Source organism: Ostrinia furnacalis, unplaced genomic scaffold (genome assembly GCF_004193835.3).
Source record: "Ostrinia furnacalis isolate ACB-3 unplaced genomic scaffold, ASM419383v2 OfSCF5047, whole genome shotgun sequence".
Lineage (NCBI taxonomy): Eukaryota > Metazoa > Arthropoda > Insecta > Lepidoptera > Crambidae > Ostrinia > Ostrinia furnacalis.
The window spans coordinates 296584-322780 of record NW_021135286.1 but is presented as its reverse complement, the minus strand read 5'-3'; the positions used below and the strand labels follow the sequence as shown (position 1 = coordinate 322780).

Genomic DNA, 26197 nt, shown 5'->3' with positions numbered 1-26197 from the left:
CAAATCGAATTACCCTATTATCAGGAATAGAAACACATTTACGGGATTTTGGAACTTTGGCGGAAGAAGCATTTCAAACTTAAGAAAAGGATAGACTAATGGATGGGCATTAATTTTGAGCCTTTCTCTTGTTGCTGTGTGTACAAATGAGCAAATATTTCTCTTATTTTATTCTTCTTATTCATCTTGAAAATTATACACAGAGCAACAAGAGATAGGCTCAAAATTAGGGATTAAAAAAAAAAGAAAAAATCAATCTCTGTAATGGTGATACTTTTACTAAAGCTATTCATGCGTTTGGACGCGGTAGCGGGCCACATTTTTTTTTATAGATGATGATGACCATCTATAAAAAATGTGGCCCGTAATTAATGGATGCATTAGTCTATCATGTCCATACGTTTGGTATGATCTTTACGGGACACCCTGTATAAAAACAACATAAATATTGAACGTTATAGTTTTTCAGATATTTTTTTGTCGGGAGGACATGCAAAAATTTGGGCGAACCCCTCCAAATCCCTACCTCTTGTGCGGCTTGTCGTCCTGCGCGTCGGCCACGAACGCCTTGAGCTCGTAGTCGACACCGCACGGCTTGCCGGTGTCGCCGGGCGCCGGCTGCAGCGTGACCGACGCGGGGCAGTGCGGCGGCAGCTCGAAGTAGAACGGGTGCGCCGCCGGGCCCAGCTTGCGCACCAACCGTTCCTGCAGTCGCGTCAGTGGCCGCTTCGATGTGTTCGTCGGTGGGTAAATCTGACGACAACGCAAACGCTCACGTTACAAGCGCAACCGGTGAATATACAGGGTGTTAGGTAATGGGTTTATAAGCCGACACTAGCCTATGTTAACATAATATGCATATAAATGGTATGAAGTCAGAAAATTTATATTATTTTAACTTTCATACAAATCTGATTTTATAAATTTAATTTTTTGACACCATATTCCCAAATAATTCGAAATCTCAACTTTTTTTTAAAAGACACTTCGTTCTTGTCTTAAATACTTAATTAATTTCAAATTACCTGTAAATTACCATTTTTGATTGCATTGTAATTGAAAAAAGTAGTTTGAGTTGACAGAATAGTGACGTCACTTGCTTGTCCACCATACAAAAGCCTCAACTAAGTTGTAATTTTTCTAAACTTAAGTTGCTATTCGTCAAATCGTCAATTAATTTAACAGGAAATGGCATGTGGACTACATCAAGCATGTGTAATTCATTATTACTTTAAGTTCTTCATCCTGTATTTATAATAAGTCCTCGCCCTTACTATTATTATGCGTAGGTATCTTATCAGTAATACAGTCTTGCAAAACATTATTAATAATTCATTGATATTTCACCTAATTGGAACAAATATCGAAACTTTGATTGGCACATCCGGACTAAATAACAAATTGCAACGCAATAAATTATTAGACTAAATGCAATGTTATTGTTATTTTAATTATATTCATAATGCTATCACTTTTCCGCGATAACATGTTTTAATTGTTCAAAATTATTAAACTTGCTTATTAATATTTGTGAATAAATTAATATGAATTACTGTTGAAAACTTCAGCACAATTAAACTTTGGTTGTGAAATATAAACAAATATGTTTTGGCGCACAAAATAATTATTTATACAGGGTGTTAGGTAAATGGGTATATGAGCCGACACTAGCCCATGTTAACATTATCATATAAATGGTATGGTGAAGTCAGAAAATTGATATCTTCATTTCAATTATTTTATTTTTCATACAAATCGGATTCTATATTTTTTTTTGTATGAAAATTAAAAAAAATAAAATAATGATATCAAATTTCTGACTTCACCATACCATTTATATGCCCATGTTAACATGGGCTAGTGTCGGCTCATATACCCATTTACCTAACACCCTGTATTATTGTGAAGGCTTCGAAGCAACCGCTGTCAAATAATTCCGATGCGAGAACTACTAAATCAAGGCAGTCTATGTATATTAAAAGGCTTTTGAATTAAAGGCGGCGGTTCGCGACGCGACCGAGACGGGACTCACGGGAGATCACGACCGACTTGATTTAGGTATCTAACTCGTCTCTGCTTCGATCGCGAATTTATTCTTATTATACATTGTCTTCTTATGAGGCACATAGTAAGCGACCACGTCCCTTGATCCGTACACCATCACTGGCAACACACACTGGTCAAATACTTTTGACTTGAGACACTGCGGTATATCGGACGTGAGAATTTCGCGAAGCTTCCCGAACGCTTCCCAGCCGAGTTGGATTCGACGAGTAACCTCTTTCTCGAAGTTGGACCCTTTGTCCAGCAGTGGACGTTTTTCGGCTGAAACGAACGAACGAACGAACGATACATTGTCTAAAATCAAGTAACAGTCGTGGTCCCGCTTCGGTCTCTTCGGTCGCTTGTCTCTATCGCGGCGTAAACTGCCTTAAGGTGGTGGTTCGCGTACATTGCCTAAAGTCTAACTACGTCTAGTAACTGTCTCCTGTCTCTGTCGCGGTGCGAACTGTCGCTTATACATTGTCTAAAGTCAAATAACGGTCGCGGGCTCCCGTTTCGGTCTCTTGTCTCGGTCGCATATTTCTGTCACGACGCACGCAAACCACAGTTACAGTCCGCGCAGTTTACACCGCGATAGAGACAAGCGATCGAAGAGACCGAGGCGGGACACCGCGACCGTTACTTGATTTATACCGGTTTTCACCATCAATCCCTAATTTATAAGTGACCCCTATGGTAACATTTAACAGGAATTTTGTTTTCGTAGGGGTCAATTGATGGTGAAGACGGGCATTAGGTTTCTGTCTCGGTCTCGCTCGCAAACTGCCGCTTATACGCGTCTAGTAACGGTCTCCTGTCTCTGTCGCGGTGCGAACCGTCCCCGGGCAGATCGCCATCGCCGGCACGATCATAGGCTAATGACAGGTCGCGCGACCCATGAAAGTCCGCGCGACCTGTCATTATGGCGATCTGCACGCGTTGGTGTGGTTGAAGCTTTAGAAGCGAGGTCAGCGGTGTGATGACGTTTACCGTTTTCTTTGTTACCTGTTCGGCGGCCAGGTACAGGTCCTTGCGGAAGGTCAGCCCCAGCACGTCCAGGTCCTCGCGGCCGTACCTGAACGCGGCCAGCACGTGGCCGAATACCTTCCTCTCCTTCACATACTCCGGGTCGATTAGTACCACGCCGTCTGCAATTCATATTTGACATCTGTATGTAAAAGGCAACAGGGTCAGCGCAGACCAGGTAAGGCATGGCGGGAAGACCAAGGAGAAAATAATTTAAACTAAACCCTATTTTTATGCCCTACGGTTGGAAATGATATGCCAAAGCCAAAATTAACGGTTAGCAAGCCCCGTCAAGCTGCCACGAGAGCTACTACTCCTGGTGGTGCCGCTTGACAGCTCAATCCGTGGCATACGTCTGCGCTCATGCTTTGCAAACAGAACCACGCTTCGCCGCCCCAGATCTGCGCTGACTGAATGAGTTTTCTCAGTTTTCCAGATTTCACCCCCCTAATTTAAAAATAACAATATCTCAATTTAAATAACATTTCGAAGGGAAACCCCATGTGAGAGAGTGAAAGCGTTCCACGATAATCATTAATTAATAATTAGATTCAGGTAATTTAAGTTAAAGGGTAGGATGAATAAATTAAAAGAGAGAGATAATTCAATTTACATAGTAACAAGCATCCATAGCAAAAGTTAAGATTTCAGCTGCCTTTTTAAGGAATCATGGTTGTACTTGTAACTTTAATGATCGAACTTCAAAGATTGTGTCAACTTTACATCGAGATAATGACAGAAATGAATAAAAAAGGTTATCATTCGTCGTATACATTTCCCCCAATTGATCCCCTCGGTTGTCCGCTCACCTTCCTTGATTATCGTGTAATCTTAAGACGAGAAAAGTCAAAGCCCGGGAAATTATCACCGGCGGAGACAGATGACAGGCGTTCGATAAAAAGTGGATTATGGCGGCTTAAGGCGGCCTCCGCGGAGCGTGCCCCAGAATAACGCCCGCCCTGTTTTTTCAAGCACCGTGACTATTTTCAATTGCTTATTTAAAATTATATTTCTAAGTAACATTTTTTTGGTGATTGATGAACTGTTCCATCCAAATATAAAGGAAGAAATAATATAATAGAAGTAGGCACTTCAAAGGCAAAATTCACATGGCGATAAGACCGCCTAAATTGTGCATTATCTTTTTCTATCTTTTCTTTACTGGTCTTGGGTGGTGTACAATAATAAGTGTGTTCTATTCTGTTCTATTCACTAATAATTTGTCAACACATTAATTACAAATAAAGCTCGTAAGGGCTGGTGACTTATTGTAGGTGCACTACAATAAGTCCTCTACATAACAGTAAATCTATTACAAATTAATAAGGTTACTATCACAGAGCTTTCAATCTTTAAGTATTGTAATTGATAAACTTACCAATCGGGTCTACATGTGTTATGTGGTCTACGAAGTCCCTCTTCCCTAAATATACTGTTATCTGCAAATTAAAAACAAAACTTTTATGTAACAAATTCATGTCAATTCTTCCATATAAATATTCTAGATTGAAGATAACACACAACCTATCTATAGAAACAATACAGGGTAAAATTAGATCGACAAAAACCATTTTGGACAATTCTTATAGTTGGCATTGTGTAGCTAACCTATCTATACGCCACCAAAGTTCGCGTGTGCGAGCGTGTCGAAACCATAAACGTAATGTAATTGAAGAAGTAACCGTGTAAACGGTGGTATTGTCATGAGGAAAAGTTAATTACTGCCTACCATTTTTAATTGCGGAGGTTTTTGTGGCAAAAAACAACGAATTAAGTTTTGTTTTTATTGGTCAGCCCAATTTGGAGATAAAAAAGAGCTTCGAGAGATGCATCGACTAAGTGCACAAATAATTTTATTTTATTTGGGTCGGGAGCGAGAAAAACCGAAATAAATTACTCACAGGGTTTAATAAAAGTTTTAAAACAGGTCTATAAATAATATCACTGATAAATAAATCACGTTACTGACATTAACTGGGAAAAGAGCAATTAGGCAATAGGGCCAAGTGTGCTTCCCCACGGTATGTCATAGGCAAGTGGGGGACTTAAATCGATCACGGATCTACGACTTTTTCTAACCGGGGCATAAAATTTTAGTAGCGCCTCCTTCCTGTTTGAGATGCCTCTAAAAAGTTCGACACGCTCAAGATTTTGATGCGCGAGTCAGTTGTTTCGTACCAACTAGGTATCTGGTCAAACAATAGAATAACTTGTACTTTACGATACGAGGCGCTAAGTGTTCTTTTTTCTCAAAGCGCCCCCTTAGATAGAAGTCTTTAGTTAGTCCCTGGCGGATTACCTTTCCATTGGGCGAGCTCTTCTTGAAGACGCGCGTCGCCTGCCGCTGCTTGTTGCTGCCGGCGTCGTCCATCCTGCCGCCGCGGCCTCCGCTCCACTGCCGACCACAATTTATACATAAATATACAATTTATACTACAAACAGCACGCACTGCTACCAAGAGTTACAGGTTAGAGTAGGAAGATAAACCACACTGTGGTAGTTAAAGGCTTTGTCCGGATTCCCATAGTTCTTCCCACCAAGGCGATCGACGGAGCCGGGGTTATTTGTTATGACTCATCATTTTGATGAGGGGAGCCCCACATAAAAAATGCATTAAATTGCATAGGAAAGACCGAGGAGAGTTGAAACAAAGGCGAGTTGAGACGTTGACGATTTTTTGGAACTTATTAACTACTAGCTTTCCGCCCGCGGCTTCGCCCGCGTGGACTACATAATATAGCCTATAGAGGACCCGCCTATTTTTTCCAAAATAAAATTTTGCCTATGTTACTCGAGGATAATGTAGATTTCGAATGGTGAAAGAATTTTTAAAAACGGTCTAGTAGTTTTTGAGCCTATTCATTACAACCAAACAAAGTTTTTTTTTATGCATAACAAGGCAGGTATCTGACCACAATCGCACCTGATGTTAAGTGGGATGCAGTCTAGGATGGTACATATCTGCGCTGTAAGTGTCTATTCACTCTAGCCTTGAAGAGGGCCGGATAATAGACAGCAGCAGGCAACGAATTCCAGTCCCTAGCAGTTCGCATCATAAAAGAGTCATCGAAACGCTTAGTGCGAGCTGGTGGAATGTCAACAATATAGGGATGGTACGCTAACCTGCGTCTGGTTCCCCGATGATGGAAGGGGGCTGGTGGAATTAATTCATGTAATTCTTTCGCACATTCTCCGAAGTTTTCCTCTTTATAATATTAGTGTAGACTAGCGAGCCCGTAACAGCGCGTGCTTTTTAGTTCAAGTCTCGAGCTAACAAATTACGTCCTGTTGCGAGCTCTACAACTCTTCTCGGTCTCCCTTACCCACCCCGCAGGGACAGGGTAGATACTTATGCAACTTAATGCATTTTTTCCCCAAAAAAAAGGAAGATAAACCACAATCAAGAAAGAGGCTAAGTGCGGTTTTCGATTTATTTGCAAAACTAACAAACTATGTAAAATATCAAATGATAATTTTACTCACGCGGGCCCTTGTGGGGCTCCAGGGTGCGCGCTACCGGCACAGTCTATCGCTGCGCAGCCGCACCGCCCTAGAACAACGGAAAAAACAATTTATTGACTGCGCTGACGGCCGATGACACATTGCTTAAATAAAATGTCAGTAGCAGTACAGAATACAGGATTTTTCAGTTACTACTATATGATACACATTAATATCTTCTTCTTTTTTATGACACATACCTTTTTGAATTCTTTTCATATTTAATACATTACTGAGCCTTTGACCTTCATTAATTACATTTTGATAGAGATACAAGGAAGTGAATATTGCGAAATTAAAACGCAAAAGTAGGCGTAACCTATTATCGCATCGTATTGAATGAAAGAGAGCTATAATATTACTGATACTGTAATAATATCATCGTACCCTTCAATGGTAACTTAATATGTATTTTGTTCTGTATCTATTGGTTCTCTAGTACTATTAATATGCTTCGTTCTCAAGCACAAAAGTGTTCTATAACAAAAATAATGATATGCGTATGTATACTTATCAGTCAAAAATTTAGCTATTTTTATGGCTAAATATTTATTTACTGTGATTCGAGCTTGGCACAGACTTCAAACAGATGGCGTAGGGAGAGTAAATATTGTTGTCTTTTGAATTTTGTGATTGAGATTTTTCACTCTAATTGTATTGACTTTTTTATATTGTTATTTTTATTTTATTTTAGTGCATGTAGGTGTATCAAACAAAAAATCGTTTCTATTTAATAGGGTTTTAAAATGCGCTTTCACACGTCCCAGTATAAATTTTACGTTACCAATGCTTCGGAATAATTACTCAATAATAAAATACGGACCAACACGGAGCTAATGACTTCCAGACTATGCAGACAGAGAAATAAAATATGAAAAAATAAACCGATTGAGCCTGAATAGAACCTAATAATTTATGAAAAAAAGAACAACATTTTTTATAAATTAGATTCTTACACACTGTAAGGATATTGAGTTTACGCACGAGTACACTTATCTTTATTAACGGGGAAAAGTAAAAACAAGATTAACCTTAATCCCGAACAAGCACGTAGTTACCAAATAGTTATCCCGTAATTACGAAACTGCGAAGGCAAACATTGTTGCTTTGTTACGTTTCCTTTGACTTGTTGTGATAACATTTTTAATTAATCTACTGAGGGTGGATTCGACCAAACAATAGTAAATATTAATCTCAGATAAAATCGTCCGTTATTCGACATTTTAACATATTTCCCATACTGAAACTGTCAATGTGTCAATTATACCAGGTAAAAGTTTGTTTCTATTCTGTTCTAGTTTCTAGTTCTAGTTTCTATTCTACTCTCTCCAAGAATTTTTAAGCTATAGGGAATAATCAGCAAAAAGTAATACCGTAATAATTATATGTAGTGTCAATATTTTTTCGATATATTTGCATGCTATTGTTGATGGCTGGATAGGTGATCATATTTTGTTATTTTCGACCTTCTTTACACCCTATTCAAAGACAAATAAATATTTCTATTTCTATTTCTATTGATCGAATCGGGCCTAAGATGAATTAAAATTAGCAGCTGGGTTAGGAAGCGGGTCGTTATTATTTCAGTTAGACGACAAACGACGATTAATTATCGCGATAAAAGCTTCTGATATAGTAAAAGCTTTACCATATTAATATATGAAAGCAACATTGTATGTGCTGATGTGAGCTGACATATAATAATTGGCGTGTTCCGTGTCGTGGACTCGGTGACATAGGACCGACTAATCGAATTCCGTCATTCCACTCGGCCTTGCGAACACCATAACTACGGCACCCCATGAGACGTCCCCTGCATATAGCGGCGCAGTTGATTTTAATTAGATTACGGTGTCTGACGTACCAGTTACTGGTCTACTATAAGTAATGTATTTTTAAACTCTATCTAAATAATAACGAGGTAAAAAAGATAAATAGAGCTAGATATTCACCCATTTCACTAAGTACTCAGAAGCTTATTAAGAACTTCTGTGTTTGGAAATCTGCCTGGGCAACGCCAACCAATGTTAGATATTTCAGACAACTATCTAAAACTAAGCCTCATCATATTGCCAAACTAGTTAGGCCATAGGGAATTATACATATGTATATCCCCGTAGCCAAACTCTAATTAGGTACTGTACTAAAATTACAACCAGGTTGGTTCTGAGATTAGTAGAGGCCTTATAAGACCAGGGGACGAAATTTCAAAAGTAGTTTTCTATTATAAGAGAATTTCACGATTTGCATATTTTTTTAAAGATCGTAATATTGTCTTAATTGTAGGTACCTATTTATCTAAATAGATATAACTCAAAGATGACTGACTGACGGACATTGTGATCTATCAACGCACAGCCCAAACCACTGGACGGATCGGGCTGAAATTTGGCATGCAGGTAGATGAATATAACGTAGGCATCCGCTAAGATAGGATTTTAAGAAACTCCACCCCTAAGGGAGTAAAACGGGATCTACGCATACGAAGTCGCGGGCGGCCGCTAGTTTAAAATATTACTTGAAGGACGACATGGGCGTAGACTTCAAAATAAATTACTGCTTGTGAGATTTTAGTTCTTGTATCCCAAATTACCAATCTCATTTTGTATACTTGTGACGGTAGAAGCACAGAGTTTCCGTAGATATGACTAAATATATTTGCCCGTCTGTTTAGACGGAGCCCGCCAGCAAGCGACAGGGGCCCGGTAATCGGATTTCCGTCCAGGGCCTTGCGCCGTTATTATTACTTATACGAGAGGAACCTCTATGAATGTATTGTACACAAGAATACCCTAATGGAATGAATGAACGCGGGTGTAATTATGATTTATTGGGTGACATATTATGTCTGAAAGTTACCTATATTCTGTACTGTTGTGCTGGTAGTGCCAACTGCCAAGTCGTTATACTTAATCATCTTAATTCTTCATTTTATTTTTCAATACATTACAAAATTAGCATTAGAATAAAATGCTAAAATGTTAAAATTGTGGAAAACCTTGGGGGAGGCCTTTGTCCAGCAGTGGACGTCATTTGGCTGAAAAGAAGAAGAAGAAGAAGCTAAAATTAGCATTTTTAGCTAAGGTACTAGCTGGATTTTTTTCTGTTACAGGAAAACTTAATCGCGCGCCTCCCAGTTTCAAAAACCGAAATAAAATCCTGTCTCCTTTTCCGGGACTCAAACTATCTCTATGCCAAATTTCATCAAAATCGGTTCAGTGGTTTAGGCGTGAAAGCAAGACAGAGTCAATTTCGCATTTATAATATTAGTTAAGATGTGCTATTCTGATGAAGGTACGTACAATAGTGCCTTTTTTCTGTGATGCGGATTACGGATTCTTTCGAATTAGGTCCGTGTGCGTGTAAAATCACCCTGCTGGTTGAACGCAGGACAAAGATAATCCGCATGCGGGTTGCCCACATTTAATTTTCATTATTTCATACATGAATGTTTTTCTTCTTACGCGGGCTACACGCACGCGGAATGCGGATCAGCTGCGGCACACAATAGGGCGAAGTGGAAGTAGAAGTCATTGAAGTGATGATGATGAAGTAATACTTTACTATGTTAGAGTTGAATTACACAAGTTATTTTACATACGTTTTAAAAATAAACTATTCATTGCTGATCAAATCACTATAGTTAGTGAATAATTGAATATAAATGGTTCAACCGATTAGTAAGATTGGAAATTATCGAACGAATTGAGGTAGTAGAGGTTTGTCCAATAAAAATGTACCTATTAGTTTTGTAGATAAGGCAAACGTAGAGAAAACAGCATATCCAGCTAAACATTGTGGCATCTTATACATTGTAATAGATAGTTACTACTCTGCAACAAAAATGTGTCGGTCTGATGTGCTCGACAGCATAATACAAACAAAAATCCGATGTCTTTATCATCATTCCACTGTCTCGCTTATTCTGAAGACAATTAAGTTCACATCAACGTGTGTTCTAAGTTATGACATACCTAATAGGTCGCGCGTTTCTGATCGATCGAAATCGTAGTAATTAACGGGTTAAAGTATTTTCTTTATAGGGGCTTATACTATTCCATATACAGTAATCTAATTATGAATCACGATGTTGTATCAATAGGCATTCTAACCTATAATTTAGCTTTGTCTATAATATACAAAATCTTAGAAGTTCATTCGACTAGCTAGAAGAATCACAATCCTCCATTGAAGGGGCGAGAGTGTGGGTAAAATAACCTCAAAAAGGTCTTGCACTTTCCGCCCAAGATAACTTTAATAACATTAACCCTTAATAATATTTATAACAGAATATCGAATACGAATGCGTACCCAGTGAGTGTTAAGTGTGGGGAGGTGGAAAATGCGGAGATTGCCTGTGGAAACGAAGTTGACACGAGCCGGGAATTTCTATAGCATTCCACGAAACATAATAACGTTTTTATTGAATCCACCTTGACGTCGTACATTTACGCTCGGATCGAATGAATTTCTTGGATACACAAAATATTTCGTACGACAAACATCACATGTCATACAAAAGATATTTAATAAAAGTTTACAACGCTCTTTCATAGAAAACTTCATTGTGAATTCACGTGACTCGTCGTAAATATAAATTCACGACACGACTTTTGACGTTTTCAACGAGATACACACGACGAGGAAAATCTTTCCCGCCTTTCGTGTTACGTTTTAAAAGCTATCGCACTAATGAAATCGTTGAACATTTGGAAAAATTGTAGCGTTTCNAGTGTTTGAAACATGAGACTGATGTTGCTGTAATAAAACAACTTGGAATGCTTCTGAATGCAGGTCTTGCTTACGGCATCAAGTAGTCATAACATAATCCGGCACTGAATAAGTTAGCGGAATTTGGTGCTTTTTTAGGTCCAAATTTCTGGAATCTGGTGGAATTTTGCTTATGATCTAGCGCTTTAATAAAATCCGAGGTGGCAACACTGAGAAGGAAAGGTTTTGACAGACAGTCAGAAAGTAATACTTTAAGGGTTCCATTTTTTCTTTTAGAGGTATGGAATCGAACCCCGAAAACGACTATCGGAGTTCACAGAGCTAATAAAATAATAATTCGTTGGGCCTTTTCCATTCTCAGAAGTCNCAGAAGTCAAATAGATTTTGGCAGAACCACTAATTCCATACATGAATTTGTACTTCAGAACGCTAAGTTTTTAACCTGTTAGCCGCCAACCCATATCAAAAGCGGTGTGTCTCAGACAATAAGGAAATAAACAAAGGCTTCTATTTTTAATTACACTTATATTTTAAATGTAACTTTCTGGTTATAGACAATCGTAAAAATACGCACAAAATAAAGAAAGCATTTGTTTATGTATTTTTACTAAAGAAATGTTGTGATTAGACAGATTATGTCTTCTATAGAACACGTGGCGTGGAGGGCACGCAGACGTTTGTCTTCTATTAGAATACCATGGCGCTGAATAGGTTAAGCAGCATATCATCAATGTGCTATGAGCATTAGGAAAAGATTTGCCTAAATAATTGATCCCTGGGGAAAACCAGTCTCTATCGAATGATTGAAACAGCTGTATTTCTCTACTTTAAGTCAACTCTTACTGGAATGAGCTATACAGGAGCATTAGCTATGTAAAATCCTGAAAAATTGGAGACACTTTATGTTATTATCATTTTCATCATAATTCATTGAGATTGGAGTGCGTGCAAAAACACTGTGACATCTTATGTAGTTGTTTGTGTTGTGATAATATAAGTAATTTTGTTGCGTTGTTGATGTGAATCAATGGGAAAGGTTTTCTGTGGATATTCGATGGTGGTCATCGCAGATAGGCTGCATCATACTCCATGTTGTATTAAGTAAATTTAGTAGGGAAATCTTTAGAAGATCGATCAGGCAATTGCAACTATCACTTAGAGATTAAAAAGTTAGATTTCGAAAAAGTTTTAAGAATAAGTAGCTTACGAAGGATAAATCAGTAAGTATACCTTCAAACCCGCGCCCACAAGGCAACCGTCGAACGAAATATACGAAATGAGGGTTTCGCGACTCGCTGGTTCGTCGCAATTCGCGCTCCAGGAAAATATTGAATACATTTCAGAGTGATCGATTGGGCGGTAATGTAATAAATTATGAGGAAAGCGGTAAAATTACGCAAATTCCAATACCCAAATAGCAAAATAATTTATTAATAAAAATATCCTTTAAAAACATTTTTTTTAAACAGACGGCGCGTTTAACCTTCAAGCGGGCGCGCGGTCTTTTGTAACGGCAGCGGTCGCGCGTAAACGAAAAGACCTATGGGGTCTAGTAAATTAATAAATCACTTATTTTCCAATAATCATTTATTATTTTGTACGCAGATATATTTTGATTGTATTTAAATCTTAAGTAATTTGAATTAAGTTAAAGAAACAATTATTTAATCAATTAACATGACGAAAATATTATTTGGATCAAAAACTAATTTTTGAACACAAAATGCTTTAAAATACTGCAGAATAGTTCATATACCTGGTAAAAACGATAAAAATGGCAAAATAATGATAAAACATAATTTTATAATTTTGGCTCAGTTTATCTTGGTATCTGAGCTCCGATTCACTCTCTTTTTCATCTTTTCGTAATAATGCCTCTGTTATTTCACTTTGTACTAGCAGTTGACGACTTATTTAATAAGAAAAAACAGTATTGCAAGCTTAATTCAATAATATTGGGTGATAGCCGAAGAAATGTTATATCGCATAGAGAGTCGCGCGTAACCTTTTCGACGACAGGCGCGTGGCGTGCTTTCGACGCCGGCGCCGCGACTAAAACATTAGCAAGCCATGGGGTGGGAAAAGCGCGGACAGCTGAGATAAGCTCTTTATTTCGCTCACAATGAGCAAGCGACAGGCTACTAAAAATGAGAAATATGTGTAACAAGTAAAAAAAAAGTAATGAACGAAAATGTGTTAGGCGCGGTCGATTCGACGCCGCGCGCCCGCTTGAAGGTTAACCAAATAGTTACTTCAAACATGTTTATTTAGCGGTTAGCGTAACATTTTTTTTTTTAATAAAACACGTCTGCAATACCGCTTCAATAGACAAAAATATCTTCATCATATCGAGAATTTGACGATCGAATCATGTAACTATTGTCACATGATTCGATCGTCAAGTTCTCCATTATTTTGGGTCGTAAAACGTTATATGTCCATAAAATAATGTTTTAGTTACATTATATGATATAATCAGTCTCCATATCTGAAGCTCACAAGCACAACACAACAAAGCATGCGGCAGTATCGCATTACGCTAGTTATCGCATCGACCGAGTGCCCGGCGATAATGCGTGATATAGTGCAGCCTCCAAGCCATGAGCGAGGCCGTTTCTGATGTGCCCTGCTCACAAATAGGTACCATCTCACCGGTCTTTCACGGTCTTTTACGCGTCAAAGACCTGCTTTATATCACAGATAATTTAATATTCTTCAAAATTCAATTTCACAATTTAGATAGATAAAAAAGTCGCTAATGAACTCTCTGTTGTAGTACAAGATTTCTTTTCAGTTCAACCTTTTTATATGACTTCACTAGGTAGTAACCCTACTCGTACAGGTGGGCATGCCTGTAACTTTTCCCGTGCGTTATTCGTGGAATCGATTGCATTAGAACAAATTACTTGATCGTTACTCGTGTCCATCTATCATCCCAAACGGACTTCTCCCATGTAATATTTGAAAATGGCAAGCACTTCATACCGACCGCGCTCGTGCTAAACGAATATCATGCTTGCTGGAAGGAAACCTACATACTACATGATGTTGAAACTTGAAACGTCTAACCCTTTATTGCATATTCGCGTGAGAACGGCCAAAAGGTTGCCGACGAAAATAAGACAGCGAAATCGCATTACTGTGGCACAGAGCGTTGAATGAGCGATATGTACAGAGAGAACGCAGCGAACAGTAAACAGCACTATGTTTATGATGTTTGCCGTTCATTACCAGTGTTTACGAGCATAATGCGGGATTACTGCGCGGCCGATCCTAAACTGACGATAAACTGCGCGCGCCAGAATAAAAACTCTATAGCTAAGATTCACTGCCTTCGATACGACGGCTGATTGACTTGCGGTTTGACGGAATATTATGCGGCCGGTGTGGTATAGATGACCGCAAGTCAAGACAAATATTGTGGCGTCTATCCTAGCTACTTCGCTGTAAGAGCCAAAGCACACGATGTCCGGCACACATTTCTTTGTAAAACAACGCAACAACACGCACCGCTCCGATGGCTTCGGCTCGCCGCAACGCATCGTGTGATTTGGCTCTAAGATAACATTTCGTTATATTTATAACCCCACGCAATTTCTTAGATTATATTAATTGCATACGGTCTCTTATCTCAATTTAACGCACTGCTACTTGCGCGTGAAAAAGTTAACATTCTTAAATACCAACTCACCTTAACAAATCACTAAATCTAAAACAAAACACATTTAATCTAAATTTAATTAAATCGTCAAGAATAGATAATAGTATTCTAATACCTATTAAGGCATTATAGACACCGTTTCAATGAGGCGCTCACAAACTGATACCTACATAGTAAATAAATATCTGATGTCGTTACACCAATGAGTCGCGAATTTCAACTAAGGGTGGATTCGACCAAACAAGAGTAAATATTAATCTCAGAATAAATCGTCAGTTTTGACATATTTCCCATACTGAAACTGTCAATGTTCCAGTTATACCAGGAGTTGACTCGGATAAAAGTTTGGTAGAATCGGGCCTAATTCGTATATTTATTAGGTCTACATACCCAAAAAGCAGTTCACTGGGATTCATTTAACTTTGCGACAGTCCAAATAAAAGGAGAAGTCGGGGGAACAAAATCACAGAGTTGTGTGAGACGTCGACCGGGTTTTTAATGGAACCAAAGAAATAATATTACGTGCACCATCCATCTCGGGTGTTGAAGGGAGGTCGCCAGGCGGGGTGTTTTCAACAACACTTCCTCTCTTTCATAGCAAACAAAGCTCTATTGAAGCGTAATTATGTCAATATTCCAAACAATTAAGGATCTTTACGGATCTACGGACCACTTATTTGTAAAGCTCGGGATCTTTGTGTTCAAAGTTAATACGGTATAGATAGGATGGAAATCCGGGATTAATAAATGGAAATTGTTTGGAGAAAACGTAAGGCTTTTACTTGTAACTAATTAAATGATAGGTAGTTCAAATAAGCTTCGTTAATTTCTACAAACAAACAAAAGTAGGTAGGTAGTATTTGATTCAAATAAGCTTAGTTAATATTATTTACCTATAGACAAGAAACAATTAGTGCTACAAGTATTATCGACAGGCATTGTTATAATTTCACTGTAGGACAGTACTAACTCTACGTGCAAAATTAATTGTTCTACATTGACATAGGATTCGACAAAGGTGCCTGTTTTTGAAAAGCTAGTTAATTAGATACCAAAACAAGCCATTAAAAGATAATTCAAAGGGCTTTGATAAACCTGTATACACATACATACAGCTTCTTACTAGTGCCATTCATATCTGATTAATTTATTTATTAATACACACATTCCCATACTTAATATAACGTGGTACGGTGGTAAACACTTGGTGGGTGGATATCATGATGACCACACTCTTTACTGATCCATCGAATAATAGAAATCACTCTTCTCCTGTATTACTTGTATACATCTACAGTCATACAAATAAGATCCGTAATTATTAGCTTAGTGTTTATCTGATTTGAAACAACTTAATCCATTATAACAAACCGCTAAAATCCCAACGAGTCACACCAAAACGATGGAAAAGAAATCCCATCCAGTCAAACCCCTACTCGTTAACCTGTAAGTATATTCTTACTTGTACATTGTTTCTTTATAATGAAACCTTCCTCTTGAATCTCTCTATCTGTTAAAAAAACCGCATCAAATTCAAAATCCGTTGCGTAATTTCAAAGATCTAAGCATACATAGGGACAGGCAGCGGAAAGCGACTTTATTTTACAATAATAACAAGCAATAAAATATTTTATACACAAGCCTATATCTAACAAAGTATAATGTTACTAAAGTCACAGTGTTACAGTAGTTGCATCGCAGTTGAACGAGGTCTCAACTTCGCTCGTAATCGGATTATTATCGCCTTGTAATTTGCAATTTGCATCCCACATGTTTTAGTTACGCCAAGTGTTGGAAAACTAAATGGTTTGCTCAAATCAACACTAAGTTCATCTTATGCTATGGTTTTGACTTGACACATTGCACATTTGTTTTTTCTATGCCTCGGGGCTCGAGTTGGCCTTCAATTTGTTTTTATATGACATTAGTAATAGGATAATTAAATATAGTGCACTTTCCTCGCACTGATACTAAAAGAATAACTTTAAAAGGTATTTTTTCGTGCTGTAATAATCCTAATCGGTGCAGAGTTTTCCCAGGACCCGCCCGAGTAAGAGTTTACTTTTTGCATAAAGCCGCTGGAATAGTAGAATTTTCGTTTTCCCTTTAATGCCAATGAAATGATAAAAAGAATTAAAAACGTGACGCAAACCAAAATAGCATAATCAGGTGAGCAGGTTATATTCTAGGTCGCGCAACGAGAGTTGAGGCCATCAACACAAGCAAAGATTTATATATGTCTGCAAAGTCAGAACCGTCCCAGCTATGACATTGTCAGGAGGACGATACTATCACTACGATTTTCGCCACGTTGGAAAACACTGAAATGTCATTTACAGGAGGACGCTACTCAATACTACGTTTCAGAATCGTTTAACTAACTACGAGTACGATTGTTGCGTTGACGTCTTGCGTATTCTGGCCTGTTTGTGGTTTCTGAATTCAAATATCACATCTGAGTATGAGTGTTCGTCTCAATTTTCATTGCGCGATCTATAATATTCATTTATCGTACCGATGCATGGCGTGATCGGCCAGTTCGAGTTGAGAAGCTCTTGCTGCCGTAGCTTGTTCAGGCGCACGAGTGTCCTCGCTCGAGAGCCATCAGCCATCTAGCTCGCACGGTAACGAGCGCCTCCCTCTGTTACACGTGCCCGCCTCATACATATGTGACGAGCTGATGAATAATATCGGTGGGTTCACTTAAAACATTTCTAAACGAGCTGGTGCAGCATCGAACAGCCTTCGAACCGTACCATAACCTCCTAAAAACCTTACCCCATCTTGAATAGAGGGCGAAACACTTGCCCAGAAATTAGGACTCACTTTCAAGATGTTTACGAATACCATAGCATAGAGTTCATAGAATCCTACAAAGTTGGGAATATTTAATCCGTCAAAAAAATATACCTCAGTATTGTGTACTTAATATTAAATTGAAAATATTTGGAAACCAAAACACAACAGAAAGCTTTTTAAAGAATAAAAGACAAACTTGGAATGAGCTGAACTACCCCAACCTTCAAAACTAGTAGCACAAAGTGTGTTTACATGTAAAGTGTCAAAGTAGTGTCTGCACTCGGCAGAGTGAGAGGTCACGAGGCGCGTCGACGGGAGCGACCCAGGAATAGCGAGCTAGGAAATTAAACGTCTAAAGTGAACGCTTGTTTCGAAACCTTTCAACGGAGAAACCAGATAATTATGTTTTTTTTCCTTCTCAAAACAGGAAATACAGCTAAAGATATTAAATACGTAAAAGTAGCGTTTGCCGTAGCTTTTTTGAAGTGTTGTGGAGGAAATGTTAATAAATAGGTACCTACTCATATATTACACTTGATAGCTTGATTGATACCTATAAGATACATTTTTAAGTAGTTTAGTAGAGTCTAGTGCACAAGTTGTGGTTTTTACATCCCAGAAAATGATATTTGTGAATAAAGATAATTTATTTATTTATTATTATTTATTAGTTGACTCATTTCAGTGAACTTAACATACAATTGTGAGGTTTATTTATCGTCGTATCCAAATATGACGTCATCTGCGTTTACTGTCATCAGTTGTATAATAAATTATTATGATATACAAAACGTGTGACGTCAGTGACGTGTCTCATATCGCGGGCAATCTGTTTTATGGCCGCTAAGTAGGTATTACGAACGGCCTATTTAGAACCAAGAGTCGAGGCGAATGTTTCAATACTGTTGGGACGCTACATCTTAATATTTTATTACTGTGCAAATAGTCAAAAGTGAGCATTGCTTGCAGCCCAGAAGTGCTCTAACAACCAGTCTGTCCAGTATTCTACGCACTAAAATTATGATAATGTGTCACAGATTCACAATTTGCAAAAAACTAGATCCCAACTATCGGCCAACTAAGTATAAACAAACTATACTAATGCTGGTCTAAAGAATTAAAGTTGCCTCACTTTTCTTGCCGCTACTTTATTAATCTAATGGTTTTGAAAAAGTTTTTTTCTCTGATTTCGAATCATAATGGGAATGTTACATACCTGTTCCAAAAACATAGTTTGTGTACTGGAACTTTAATTACATAGAATTATAGAGCGCATACAATAGAAACTGTAATATCGCTAAGTGGATTCATACTTTGTATTCGCTACGTGTGCCAATTGGTTAAAAGGAAACCAACAATGCACTCCCGCCAACATTGTCAGCGTTTTAAGCCGAAATTAAGCTCGGATGATCCTCCTTCCATTAAACTTGTCTTGAATGGTTCGTCTTCTCTTCCACGAGTCTTTCCAGAAGTAAGTTTATTTTGGGGATCATTTTTATATTTTCAGGAATATTACATGAACTGTAAACTGTCTGGAGAAAAGGACAGAGTCATAAATAATCGGGAAATGGATGTATACATATATACCGAAATACAATATTAGAGAGGAGGTAAGAAACGTTGGGTGGTAGCTGGCGGAGCGTAATCTGTTTACTGAAATCACACGCGCAAGTTCACCGGCGGATCAACCGCGTTACCGGCGTTCGGTGCTCACGTCTACGCCTCTAGATACGTACGTGTAACGTACCCTACCTATAAATCTCGAATGATAATTCTCCAAACGTCAAACATACGTTAGGTAAATTTAAATTATATTGATGTAACTGTATGTTTCCCAAATATAAATAAATAGCTTTCCGCCCGCGGCTTCGCCCGCATGGAATTTGGTCTGTCACAGACAAACTTTATCGTGCGCGTCCATGTTTCAAAAACCGGGATAAAAACTATCCTATGTCCTTTCTCGGGACTCAAACTATCTCTATGACAAATTTCATCAAAATCGGTTCAGTGGTTTAGGCGTGAAAGAGAGACAGACCGACAGACAAAGTTACTTTCGCATTTATAATATTAGTATAGATAAATACGTACGTATATACCTGATTACACCTGTAACATGGTGTGTTCCGTTATAGCACTACAGTGTTCCACAGTTCACATCAGTGAGATTTAAGTTTGTATCACAACAAGATTTCCGACAAAACTCACATGGCCTATTAACCTCATTTGAAAGTTATTAATTAACAGGTCAACAGTGAACACGTAATGCAATAAGCGGACCAATGAAATCACCTAATGGCACTTGATAATGGTAGAATGAGTATTAAAGGCTCAAAAATTTACTAAGTAAAACGTACAGGATTAAAGGGAAAGAAATAAAAACAATTGTGCGCGTTGCACGCATAATTTGATTATTTATGGTCCACAGACACGAGTACGATGATGAAAATGTCTTGGGGCCGTTCTCACGAAATCCCCAGAGCAAATTTACCCAAAGTAATCTCGGAGACCATTCCAACAATTTAAATAATTCTTTGGAAGGCAAATAGATATTAAACTTAGGCGATAACGTTATAAGCACGAGCTTCTTGTTTAAAGTACGTAAGCTTTCTACTATTATAAAGGTATTCACTTACTACCGAATACAATAAATAATAAAATAGCTTTCCCTTGAATATGGCTGGGCGTTTATGACCTGTAATTTGCCAAGTTGAACTTTGTGATAGTTATTATGCTAATAGCATTGTGTTCGGCTGCATACTTATTTACTATAACGTCCAGAATCAGAACATTATGTATGTCATCAATAGTCATAGTAAATACAATGACATTGGTTGACAATATTGTCGCATCAGCTGCGTAGCGGGCGGACGAGCGAATTAGTCACGGGACCGGTGCCGTCGGCAGCGATATAATACGCGTCCGTCACGACGTCGATACGTATCCGCCCTTTTGATAGCCCGAGGCGGGGGAAGACGCATCGATGCTTAGTCTAATTCGATTGTTGCGTACTATCTCCGACCAATTTCTTGACGGCTAGCATGGATCGAGTCATCATAAAAGTCAATATCGACATCGAACATCGCAAACGCGCATCTAAGAATTGTTTATATTTATGTTGTTAGGTTCCTTAAGAGAAGTATTCACCCAGTATGTGTTAATGCATAGTTTGTGAGAATTAGAGCTAAGAGTGAAAAAAGTGCCAAAATTTAGTGAAGTAAGAGTAAGAGTGAAAAAAGTTTTTCGAGCACCATCGGTAAACTTCTCTCAACGAACCAAACAACATAATATTAAAAACATGCGCGTTTGTGATGTTTGCCGTTAATTGTGTCGATATTGAAGGACTATCATAACATGGATTACATCCATGTTCAAATTAGAATCTTCTCTTGACAATGATGATGATGATTGCGATCATGATAGATTCAACGCGAGTGAATTTATGTTTTTGGAACCACAAACTACGATTACGAAATGTGGAAACAATGGAAATTGTATTAGAAATGCTCAATAGATATTGTTCGACGAGGCACGTGTTTGGACTGTGGACTCACTCCAAAGTGGAGGGTGCGCCCTGCCCTACGAGGAGCACGTGACCTAATAACGGTTAAATGGGAGTTGTCAAAAAACAAGAAGCCTCTTTTTTCAATAACCCTTTCTTTATTTATTAATAACTTTTGCCTACGGCTTCACCCGCGTGAAATTAAATTTGTCACAGATCATTATAAATTATTAGCCTATTTTACCTAAAATATGTTATTCTGATGTTTAAACAAATACTGTAAAGTTTTATAAAAACCGGTCAGTAGTTTTTACGTGAAAAAGTAACAAACATGTTGACATCCACACAAACTTTCTCGTTTATAAATATTTGTTTCTCTTTTTTTTTTCAGTTTAAAAAACATATTCCTAGAAAGGTACAAAGTTAAACTAATTCAGGCATCCACGAAGACATTACCCAGAGACCTGGGTTTTAAATTATGCAATTTACGACTGTGCCGTTGTATCCCAGTTTAATTATGTTCTCGGGTTAAAAACACCGCACGAGGGATTTGTCATAGACGTAAACGGGAAAAGTAATCCAATTCTGTCAAACTGGTTTATTGAAACAAGGTAACAATGTTCCCAGCTTTAACTCACAGTTACAGGAGTAGGTAACACTGTCCTGACACCTGTCATCTGCACTTGAGATGAACTTTTGTAGCGTGTATTCTGTAGTGACAGTATTCACAATGGCGTGCCTATGCCGCCTAATAATGATACAGTAGGTGCTGTGTACAATAGACATGTTGACACCACCAATCAATTGACGTACTTTTTAAAACTGTCAAAACGAAACTCTCCCATAGATTTTGTATGGCACTACAAGCAAGTGACGTCACTATTTTGTCAACTCAATTAAACTACTTTTTTTAATTACAATGCGACCAAAAATCGTAATTTACAGTTAATTTAAAATTAATTAAGTTTTTAAGACCAGAAAGAAGAGTATTTTTAAAAAAGTTGTGGTTTCGAATTATTGGGGTATGGTGTAAAACTGTCTATTAGAAGAGTTTTCGGATTTATCCACGAATATTTCGGTGATAAAATATCTAAGTTGGTCGAGTCTGATTAAGCCATGACAGGCGCCTATGCATGCAGCGTGATGCCAGAGATGTAAACTCCGTTGTGGAGATGATACCTTTAATCAAATGAAATTGCGACTACTGGCCATATTTTCCGGTTAGGTAAAGAGTTACAACAATCAATATTTGATTTAGAAGCCTCTCCAAAAGACAAAGAGCCCTATGAAATATAAGTCAGTGGTTCCCGAATGGTGGTCCGCGGAACCCTGGGGTTCCGTGGAAAGGCCGCAAGGGTTCCGTAAAAAATATTATCCCACGTTTCGTGACCGACGTTGTTCGCTCGCACCGACTTGTTTACGCACAAGGGAGGGGCAGGGCGTGCGGGCGGAGTAGTACGGGGGTTCCGCTAGGAAAAGTATAATCAATTAGGGTTCCTTAGCGAAAAAAATTGGGAAACCCTGATGTAAGTAATGTAACCCTGCGTACCATTCAAGAAAGTGGAATTTGCGTAGTAGTTCTATTTAGAGCTAGCTGGCGTCTATCTCCAGTATCTCGTAAGATATACTATATCCGGAAACGAGGTCAGTTTACAACAGGGCTTGGTTAGCTAAACATTCTCGCCGTTCCCACGCTCAGTCTGTGGCCGTATCCTTTATAGCAGTTAATTTGTTATACTAATAAATAGCCGCCATGAAATCAGTGTTGTGCAAATGCGCAGTACATACTGTGTATTCACAAAAATACATTGGACCGCAAAGAAAAAGGGTCGACCAGTTCTAAGAGGTGATTAGGAAAAAAAAAGTAGTCCTTTGGGTAAAATGGGACGAACACGTTCGATATTCACGAACCAAACTATCAATTCTATTCAATCGAAAACGTTGCAAGTGGTCCATTAGATCAATAAGTTTGGAAGCCTCTTACTAAAGGTCTTCTGTGTCTTACTTTAATTTCAATAATAATATAGCCACAAATCAAGTACCCACCACCTTACTTTTATTATTATTTTTTCAAGCAAAAATTTAATGTTTCCAGCTTCCAAACATTTGGTACCAAAGATGAGCCACATGGCACACTTATCTTGATAATAACATAGCAAGTAAAGCCTAAAACCAATGTATTCCATTAATAATTTTCAATAAGAATGCAATTTACGAGTTACAAGAGCTTATTATTTTCTTAACACTTCTAACATTGACCGTAGTGGCTTCCTTTATGAATGGAAGATGATAACATGGAATTTTCGGATAGATCCAATTTAATCTGTAACATATTATTGATACCGGTTCATTGAGCTCGCGAAGCACTTTCAGGATCAGTAAACAGTTTTTCGATATCTTGTATAGTTCAGAAATAATCGAGCGAGATCATTTATCATTTCCATCCAGTATGTAGCATCTATACAGTTGTAATAGATCTATGCTATTTCTATTTTGCAACAAAAATTTCCGAGGTGTTATTTGAGGCACGAGGTAGTTTCGTAAAAGAAATGGAGAATACCCTTGCTAGTGAATGGAGTGATTTTACGAGGGAACGCAATTGAATTATGTATTTGAAAATATCTCACGGCACCCACTCCTGACACGTCAATTCCATCCGAACCTTTACTGCTTATATTTTAACCTATTTATTAATGGGATATTATAGTTATTTTGACCTTTAATTTCAAAGACTATTTATTTATTATTACACAACAACAAGGGAATAATATATTTTACCTGTATTTAGTAAGCACAGAACACAAACTTAGCGGGCATTTGAAGTAAACGACACTTCAAATGCTCGCTAAGCTTGATGTGTTCTGATTACTAAATACAGGTAGTACAGATACTAGCGACCCACCGGTTGCAATGTTGATAATATGCATGTTTCTTTGAATCACTATATCCATTAAAAACCGCATCAAAATCCGTTGCGTAGTTTTTAAGATCTAAGCATACAGCAAAGGGACAGACAGCGGAGAGCGACGTTTTATACATCATAAAAATAAGAATCTTTTAATAAAAGTTTCGGCAAAACATTCAAAGACAAAGACATTTATTTGCAAAGAATAGATTGATACAGATAGTATTGTAAATACAAAGTGCTCTATTCTGCTAAAATACAACATCAACATGCAAATTATTTGTCCAGAAATTCCTGAACACTGTAAAAGCAGGAAGTGGTCAGGTGGTGGTTCCCTAAGCTTTCTGGTCATTACTTTTACAGGACCTATTTTAAATCTTTCAGGAATTTTGTTATAAACCTTAATTCACATAGAATAGCAATTTTTATGACAAAGTGCGATTTTTGGGCAGAAGTCAAATATTAGTCTATTTGCTGACCTTGTGTTTCTCGGGTATACCTCAGCAGCAGTTTTAAACAATTTTGGATGTTCATTCGCGATTGAATATAAAAGAAGAAAGTAACATCGTCAACACAACCCTGAGTAGGCCCGAAATAAGTAGACATTGACAAAACATTTATAATTCGAGGACTGCAGTATTCTGGCAATTTTCCATTTCATGTTTCCTTAATGTCCAGGCCAATTACGCCGCGGCTCATGATTACTTATGATGTTACTTCATTTGGTCCTTTCGTAAGAATCAGAAAGACCAAGAAAAACGAACTTTTATTTTTAAACAATGTTTGTCTTAAAAAGAAATATCAAAGGACAATGGGCAAAATGGTACCCGGCTCCAATAGATATGAGTCTAGTATCGTTTGAAAGGTCTTACCAAGATGAACAACTTTTACTATGACCACCAGCCTCAGATCTGGTTGTGTACGAAGATATACATACTTTTATGCAGAATGGTACCCGGCTCCAATAGTTATGTTTGTAGTGTCATTTGAAAGGTCTTACCAAGACGAACAACATTTACTATGGCCACCAGCCTCAGATCTGGTTGCGTTCGAAGATAAAGATACTTTTTGTGTAACCTAAGTATCATACAGTATGAAGGGGGACGCGCTCGGGGCAGGGCACCGACGAGATGGTCGGACGCGGTGAGGAAGACGGTGGGCGGGAGTTTGCATCGTGCGGTCCACACAGCTTATGACCGCAGTCGGTGGAGGAACACTATCTATGGTCGCGATCCTCATCAGTGAGGGACCGAGGAAGAAGAAGAAGAAGTATCATACGCGTCCATCGTATGGTACTTGGGTTATGCGAGGCAGGAAGGGTTTACTGCTCCAGCATCCTTCCTTAACTCTATAATTTTTATTGATGGGGATAATTGTGAAATAAATATTTTTATTTAAAGAAGTACCCCCTTATTAATAAAAAGTTACACCTAGGAAGAACCTTGGATTAAAATGACATTTCCATACCAAATGACAATTTAAGCCAGAGTTCAACTAGGGTGTAACTTTTATTAATAAAGGGGTTAAAGTTTTATTACTTCTTAAGGGTTTTATTATGGGTTGCTAAAGTGAATAAACTCACAAGACCCAATAAGTCCACCCACAAGATGGACCGACGACCTCATAAAGGTAGCGGGAAGGCGCTGGATGCAGGCCGCCACCAACCGGCCATTGTGGAAATCATTGGGGGAGGCCTATGTTCAACTGGACGTCCTATGGCTAAAATGATCATGATGATGATGATGAAAGCGAATAAAGGGCTAATAGCTTGGCTAGTTCATCGTAGGTATAATCCTTTCCTTTTCAATGCTTCTTTTAGTTATATGAATAGATTGTAGTCATAATACATACTCGTATACATGGATGATTGTGTTATACTTTCATTATAATACTTAGTGGAATTACTGCTTTCAAAACGTGAATTAGAACTGGCCCCATAGCAGACATTTTCCTACATCTAAAGGCCTTTTAAAATATATATTGGTTATGGCTATTGGAGCGGGTACCACTTACCATACATTTGTGCCCATC

General features: G+C 38.1%; 1 protein-coding gene across 2 annotated transcripts in view; it reads right to left on the bottom strand.

Moving 5' to 3' along the window:
* Positions 1–26197, bottom strand: part of krz (beta-arrestin protein kurtz) — a 64708-nt gene that overhangs the window by 14239 nt on the left and 24272 nt on the right. Inside the window, exons 3-7 of one of the 2 annotated variants that reach the window (XM_028315155.1) lie at positions 6554–6620; positions 5369–5464; positions 4448–4508; positions 3034–3191; positions 527–753 (exon numbers count right to left, since the gene is read on the bottom strand). In XM_028315155.1, coding sequence (XP_028170956.1) covers positions 527–753; positions 3034–3191; positions 4448–4508; positions 5369–5440 — 518 coding nt within the window. In that variant the 5' untranslated portion in view covers positions 5441–5464; positions 6554–6620. The remainder of the gene's footprint in view (positions 1–526; positions 754–3033; positions 3192–4447; positions 4509–5368; positions 5465–6553; positions 6621–26197) is intronic. The other variant, XM_028315156.1, reaches the window with a different exon arrangement.